The sequence below is a fragment of the Myotis daubentonii genome, chromosome 19 (genome assembly GCF_963259705.1).
Source record: "Myotis daubentonii chromosome 19, mMyoDau2.1, whole genome shotgun sequence".
NCBI lineage: Eukaryota > Metazoa > Chordata > Mammalia > Chiroptera > Vespertilionidae > Myotis > Myotis daubentonii.
Window position 1 is genome coordinate 10661630 of NC_081858.1, and position 7259 is coordinate 10668888.

General features: G+C 38.6%; 1 protein-coding gene across 7 annotated transcripts in view; it reads left to right on the forward strand.

Moving 5' to 3' along the window:
- TMEM116 (transmembrane protein 116) overlaps positions 1 to 7259 on the forward strand; it is a 52983-nt gene extending 45724 nt beyond the window's left edge. For 6 of the 7 annotated variants that reach the window (XM_059676100.1, XM_059676095.1, XM_059676096.1 and 3 more), the window contains one exon: positions 266 to 5181. In XM_059676100.1, coding sequence (XP_059532083.1) covers positions 266 to 472 — 207 coding nt within the window. In that variant the 3' untranslated portion in view covers positions 473 to 5181. Of the gene's footprint in view, positions 1 to 265; positions 5182 to 6944 lie in introns of those variants that run through there. The other variant, XM_059676097.1, reaches the window with a different exon arrangement.

The following is a 7259-nucleotide window of genomic DNA, read 5'->3' on the forward strand; positions in this document are numbered from 1 at the left end:
GCATTAAGGAGGGGCACTGAAATCACTTCATTGTCCTTATGTAAACACTAAAAAATATGACCAACTATCTTTCAATCATTCATGACAAGGTACAGTGTAAAGAGTGAGTTCAGGAGAGCTAGAAAATATTAAAAACTGATGCCAGATCTTGAGGTATGGGTTAGAAGAAATATAACAATTCTTTATAAATAAGGGGAATGGGAACTATTCCCCGGATCTCTGAAAACCTGAAGGATGGGCTCCATCACCCCTTCATCTCCTCCAGGCTCTAACAGCATCATCCCAGGGTCTGCTCAACTGTGGAGTATATGGATGGACACAGTACAAGTTCTTTCAACTAAAGCAAGAAACTCGGCGTGATGCAGACACCCAGACACCATTATTATGCTCACAGAAGAGATTCTATAGCAGGGGCCTAGATCCATTGGACTCTACCCTTGCTTTTGCTACCAGCACCTCTACTACTCTTTGAAACTAGTACTGGGATACAGGAACTGCAGTTATTCCACACTAAAGGATTGGGAAAAGTGTTGGGGAACATCTTTAGTCTTTTGGAAATTAAAGGGAATATAGTGCCATGGTTTAGTAGCCATTCTAGGTGAATTGGGCAGGATCTTTTTATTATTTTCAGATTCACTAGTGATTCTTAAAGTCTTTGTTCAAGGAGATGAAGCCACTTTTCATCTAAGAGAAGGACTTATTACCTTGGTGAATATTAGACTTGTCTAAGTCTTTTCTTAGAAAAATTAATTATAGTTTATTATTTATACATGCCACTTCCAGGTTCTCTATTCCATGGTTTCAAGTGAAGTAGGGTGGCATACAACAGTTTTCTCAGCTGTCATTGCTATGTCTGCCTCTGAGGTTGGACAAAGAAAGTTTCTGTTCTTTGAAGAGGTTTGGAAACTCAGAATAAGCAAGGACAACTATCAAAAAAGTGACAGTGAGATACTCAGATGCACCATAGTCTAGTCTCATATGTTCAGTGCCATTCTAAGTCTTGACAGGGACCACCCTACTCTAAAAAATTAGGGCCAGTCTTTTGAAGTTACAGGGAATAATAAGATTTAAGAGAAATCATGACTAGAGGAAACTCTAGGAATCAAAAACTCTAAAATGTCCTTTACAAGCAGAAGTCCTAAGAAGGTTTAATAGTGCTGAAAATTGAATTAGGTTTAACCATTTGAACTTGCCATTTTTGTAGGTGAAAATGGTCTCATATCAATTTTACATGGTTCAACTTAACAGAGCTAAATATGTTTATAGAATAAATGAATAAATGAATGAATGACTAGTAAGTAGAATTTGAACCTTTTGGGGGGCAAAAAGATTCCTAGACTAGAGCCTCATTTATGGGTTGGAATATCTAATCTGTTTCTTCTTGAATCACATAACAAGTAATGTTTGATCTTTCTAGTTAGGTTATGAACAAGTCCAATCTGAGGCTTGTTCTATGATGCCAAAACAAAGGGGAAAGCCAGGTGGACAAAACTGACTGGAATGATAAAATATTTAGAACTCATAACCATATGATTCTCACCTGATAAATTCCTTGGTCTGTCCAATGCAAAATCCTTAAGATTAAAGAAAATCGACATGGGAGATTACAATGGGGGATTTGATAGGATACTCTGAAAAGGAAGTTCCAGAGAGTTTTCCAAAGGAGCTCTCCATAGAAATTTCAGGGAGCTCAATAATAGCTCTTTAGATTTTAGGCCATGAGTTTCAGCCTTACTATGGAGGATAACATGTCCTTGTTCTGTCAACATTACATCTTGAGTCTTCTCATTGCCCCAAAGCTCCGGAAAGCTGATTTCTGGGTAGCACAGAACAAGAAAGACTGCCTCATCCAGGGAGCTACTTTACCTTTTTTTAATTTAAAAACTAACAAGAATTTGGGATATAGAAAGACAGATGGAAGCAAGAAAGTATTCCCATCTCCATAGACCTTGAGGGACACCAGAACTAAGGAGTCAACTCCTTAAAACATCCTTTTAATATTACTTCATATGTGGATTAATTATCAGAAAGATGGCAATTACCAAATATTTGTCAGATTTGTTCATTTTGCTTCTGCAAGATGAATCTTTTGCATTGACACTGGTCTTAAATCTTCTATGGATGTAGGCAAACAAAAGAATAGTGGAAATGAGAAGTGATAAAAGGCTAAGAAAGACCTAGGTTAGGCTGATCAGTATTTTGTCATACTGAGAGTCAGAGGGGACACATGAACCTGGGCCACTATTTAAACTGTACCCCATAACCCTTGAATTCATAAGGCGCTTAGACATAGACACAGTGGCAGTTTTTAAAATTGTTGCAAATACCCCTCCCATGACATGAGGTCAGGTTGCAGTCATAGTGAAATATAGTAGTATCTTAGCAGGTTTGATTTATACAGATCTTCTGTGGTGTCAGGGCCAGCCTGACAGGTTGAGCCAGGCTGAGGTAGGGAGGTGGGAATTGAGAAAAGAAAGAAAGACAGGAAAGCGGGATCAGGAGGACTGCAGCTCAATCGAGGAACTGCAGCAAGTTTATTAACCACACAATGCTATTTATACACAAGACACTGAATAGGAGGTCTGTCAAGAGGAATGTATTCTTTGTTCCTCTTAACCTCTAAGGGAGGGACAGAGCAGAAGGACAAATTCTCGGTACAGCAAATCTCAGTAAATAGTTACAGACTTCTTGGTAAGCCATGAAAGGCTGTTCTCATTCTACAGAGGTTGCTCTCATTCTACTGATAACCGCCATCCAAACAAGTCTGGGAAAACTGTGTGGGTAAGGGTCCCAGCCTTGCTAGCCCCTTCAGGTGCAAGGACCTTGTTAACTTACACCTGGTCTCCAACACGGTGGACCACCTAGGCTACCATCCTTCAACAACTTCTCATTAGCCCTGTCTGTGGCTAAAAAAAAACACATCTCTGCACTCCAACACCATGTGACTTGCATGAGGAACTGAATGTTTGATGTTTTTCAATGTATGGGAACTTTTAGATGTTTTCACATAGCAGCCTACCACATTTTATATCACACTTGCTGAGGACCTTAAAAATCCCTTTAGATTTACTGCCACAGTTTCTAGACCTGTCCTGTCTCTCTTGGTATTCATGTGATAATACTAACTTTCATGAGCAACCTCTGTGCCCTTTACAGAGATTTTTAACACACTGATTCTCTAGGCTTTGCCACCAGCCCTGATTACAATAACCTTGTTATTTGCCAGGAGCGCCATCTTGCTTGTAGGTATTTATCTGCACTATGTCTGCACCTTGCTTGTAGGAATTTGTCTGTAATGGAAGTACCATTACAGTATTCTTGGAGCTCTGAAGTGGCAAGGTTTAGTTGCCTTTGAAAGTCAGTAGTTCTTGCAGCAGGATCCAAATGTACAAACTGAACCCTTCAGCCAGCATGAGGGCAGACAACAGTGATTTTTTTGATAATCAAGGACACTGCCATAATCACATTCTTCTTCTTTTTCCACTCTTTTATTCCCACTATATGAATTTCCAAAGGAACTTTGGAAGTAAGATTTATGAAATAGGCAGTCCCTTCTGTGCTTATGTAACAGCTGGTGGAAGTAGTGGAGGCTGTTACATAAACCTAAAAAATGCAGTTGCTGAGGCCCATATTTACAGTAATAAGTTTGTATAAAATGTCTGGCCATGACATTTGCAGGCCACATGATCATGCTTCATTCTCAAGTTGTGGCTACGCTCGTGAGCCATGAGAGTTGCGTAATGTGGCATATCTTCATGAGAGAAAGATTCAAAACTTGTTGCATTCTAAGTAGTGCAGATATCTCTGAGAAATGAATGGCCTTGGTGCTTCCCAAGACTTTGGCCAATAATCATCATCATGTTTCAGTCTTTTCAAAATATGCTAGTCTCTCCAGAAATGAAAAATTTGAAGTACTCCCTGAACAGTCAGGGAGGTGTTCATTAGGTTTTTCTCTGTCCATATGTGTACTCTAGTAAATACTGCTTTCACATTTAGCTCCTTCATGTACCTGTTGACCAGGGCATGGGTATCCGTTATATCCTATTGTCTTGGTAACACTATTCTTTTGAATCGCTTATTGTCAACAACAATGACTTTTTAACATATTTGGGAAATGTCCACATTTGGGTATAGTATCTGAGGAGGGTTCTATTCTGCTCTGAAATTGTGAAGTGGTTAAGAGCTCATCCTTTTTATCTTCACAAGACCTGATTTTAAAGATAGGCTATAAATCACATGCTCAAAATTCTTTGAAGTATAGGCTAGATGAGAAAGAATGCCATGTAAAGTCAAGATTCCCTTTAGCCCTGAGCAAGTGCCGAGAGTTGCAAGAGAATCCAGATCACCCTCTGAATACCCAGTCATCCTGAATAAAAGGCATGTCCAAGCCCAGTTTCCTAGTTTGAAGTGTATAAATAGGGAGGTTCTTGACAAATAATCCTTTATTTTGCTTCAAATTAATAATTTACCATTTTTACTGTATGAGCAGATAGGTCATAGGCCACATCTGCTTTTTCTTACCATTGTCTGAACATCATTAGATTCCTAGGGATGAGTATCTACTAATAAAGATGCATCCCTTGAAGTATAGTTACTATTAGCAATAAGATGACATGTAGTTTAATATGGGAATGGCCCATTCTCAAGCATCCTACCTGGGAAGTTCTGAAAGAAAAATCAGTTCAAATCTTATCCCTGACCATTTGATTTCATAGAAGAAAGGGCAGGGAGGGAGGCAAAGTAAATAATTTGGATTATCATTGTCATGGCCCAAGTGAAATAGCTAGTGATCCCATACCTCTGTCTCTCATTTGCATTCCCTGGAACCCAAATCTTTGTCTGAGACACAGTTGTTTGGCCAGACCTCAAAGCTATGCCAGTTTGGACAGTGTTATATTTCTCCCCAGTAGAGTAACTAACCCTGCCAGAAATTGGAAGGCATGCATACTAGAAGGACAGTTGCTCCCATCCCTGAGTATTATATGAGGACAACTGCCGTTTGACTGTGTCTCTTCCTATTCCTGTTGTCGCTCTTCCTTTAGGAGTGTCCTTACTTTGCAACCTCCTGCAAAGAACAAGGTTTGGTATTCCTTAGCTGTGGTCCTGCTATCTTTATTAAGGGGGTATACCAAGGGGAGGAAAATTTCAGAGGTCCAACCAGTACTGTGACCCAGAATCAAGCCCTTACAAAAGAAAAAACTACATAACTACCTTCCTTCAGTCCCTGTTCTCCTGGAAGAGCTTTCTCCTGTCATGTTACTCTTTTGAGTCATTGAAGCTAAAGGTTCCAGAGCAGGGTTTTGTGGATCTTTGGGTAGGTCATAGACCTCTGCTGCCCAATGGCTTTTGCACCATTTCCTACTCTACCATACAGCCCATTTCCAACCTCTGATCCTTTTTCCTTTTTTCTCTATTGTTCACAATATATATACTTATTTGCTCAATAGAATATATGTAAATTATTTTTAGAATAACTAACCCTGCCTCTGTAAAAAGCAAATATATGAACTAGAGAACGATGTTTGTGTTCAGTAATTTTTGTCTTTAGCCTTCCAGTATGAGGTCAAAATAATTTTCTTCAAAATTATTTAGGTTAGTATTTTTCCATCTAGAACTATTCAGTGTGGTTATATTATTCATTTTTATTTTAGTAGGGCTCATATATTACTGCTTGTATTTCCTGTTGGTTAGTCAAATGTTATAGTACTAAAAGTCAGTACTATAGAAAAAAATGTACTCCAAGTATACCTCCTTGAGCCTTTAACCTGTCCCCATGTCCTCATTCTTTCCATCCAGATTCTACTCACCAATCTCAATAGTATTTCGTTTATTTTTTAAAATTTCTTTCTGCAAATTAGCAGATGCATGTATATTTTCTTTTATCCCTTCTTATGTAAATATAGTGTGACGTTTTACACTTTCCTTTTTAAACTTACATATACATCTTATAAATCACTCCATATAAGTTTATAGAGATCTTTCTCATTCTTCTTTATTAGCTGCATAGTACTCCATTTTGTGGATATACCTTAATTTTTTCAATCATTCTCTTGTGTATGTGCTTTTAGTTGTTTACCTTGTTTTGAAATTATACACATGCATCAACAAATAATCCTAGAAATGGGAAGGTAGTGCTAACTGTATTTGTAACTTTGCTTGATATTGCCAATCCCCTTTCAGAAGGGTTTTGCCAGTTTGCATTCTCACTAGCAATGCATTGGTGTCTGTTTCTGCACAGTCTAAGCAACAAAATATGTTGCTATGCCACACATTGTAATTTTCACCAAACTGATCGGTGACAAATGGCATCTCAGTGTTAATTTGTATTTTTCAAATCTGAATGAAATTGAACATGTTTTAATATGTTTAAGGGCCATTTTTATATTTTTACTTTTGGTCAAATAGGAGTTTAGTATTTATTAGTATTTGTGCACCTGACTAGAGGCCCGGTGCACAAATTTGTGCACGGGTGAGGTCTGGCCAGCCTGCCCCAATCGGGCTGATTGGGCTGGGCCAGTTGGGGAGAGGGGCTGTGGGAGGTTGGCTGGCCAGCTCCACCCCAGATCGGGATGAGGGGTGATCGGGGACTGGACTGGCCAGGGGGAGGAGCCATGGGCAGTTGGCCGGCCGGCCCTACCCCTGGTCTAACTCCCAGTCGAACTCCCGGTTGAGGGGACAATTTGCATATTAGCCATTTATTACATAGTATAGTGATTTTAGTTTGTTTTCCTGTAACAATTGATTGGGGAAAGAGTGTTTTCAGGGAGGAAAAATTGATACACAAGTCTCCTGGAATTGGACAGAATGTTTATGAATAGAGCTCTTCCTTTTGGTTTTTCTACCAGTAAACTTCTAGTACCTGAACATTTATATGTTTTTAAATAATTGTCTGTTCATGTCTTTTCTTCTTTTTCTATCAAACTTTTGGTATTTTCTTTCCTTAGCTTCCCCTTCCCTCAGCTTCATTGGGGAATAATTCACAAATAAAATGTATGTATTTAAAGTGTACAATCTGATAATTTGATATATGTGTATATTGTGAAATATTTATTGTGAATATAAATTTTCCAAAAGGCAAGGAAATACAATAGTTAAAGTAATTTTGGAAAAGAATAACGTGGGAGGAACCACTCTATTCAATTTTAAGGCTGTGGTATTGGTGATGAGACACATAGATCAATGAAACAGAATTGAGGAACCAGAAATAGAGAATGCATATATGTATGGCCAATGGCTTTTTTACAAAAGGGCAAAAATTT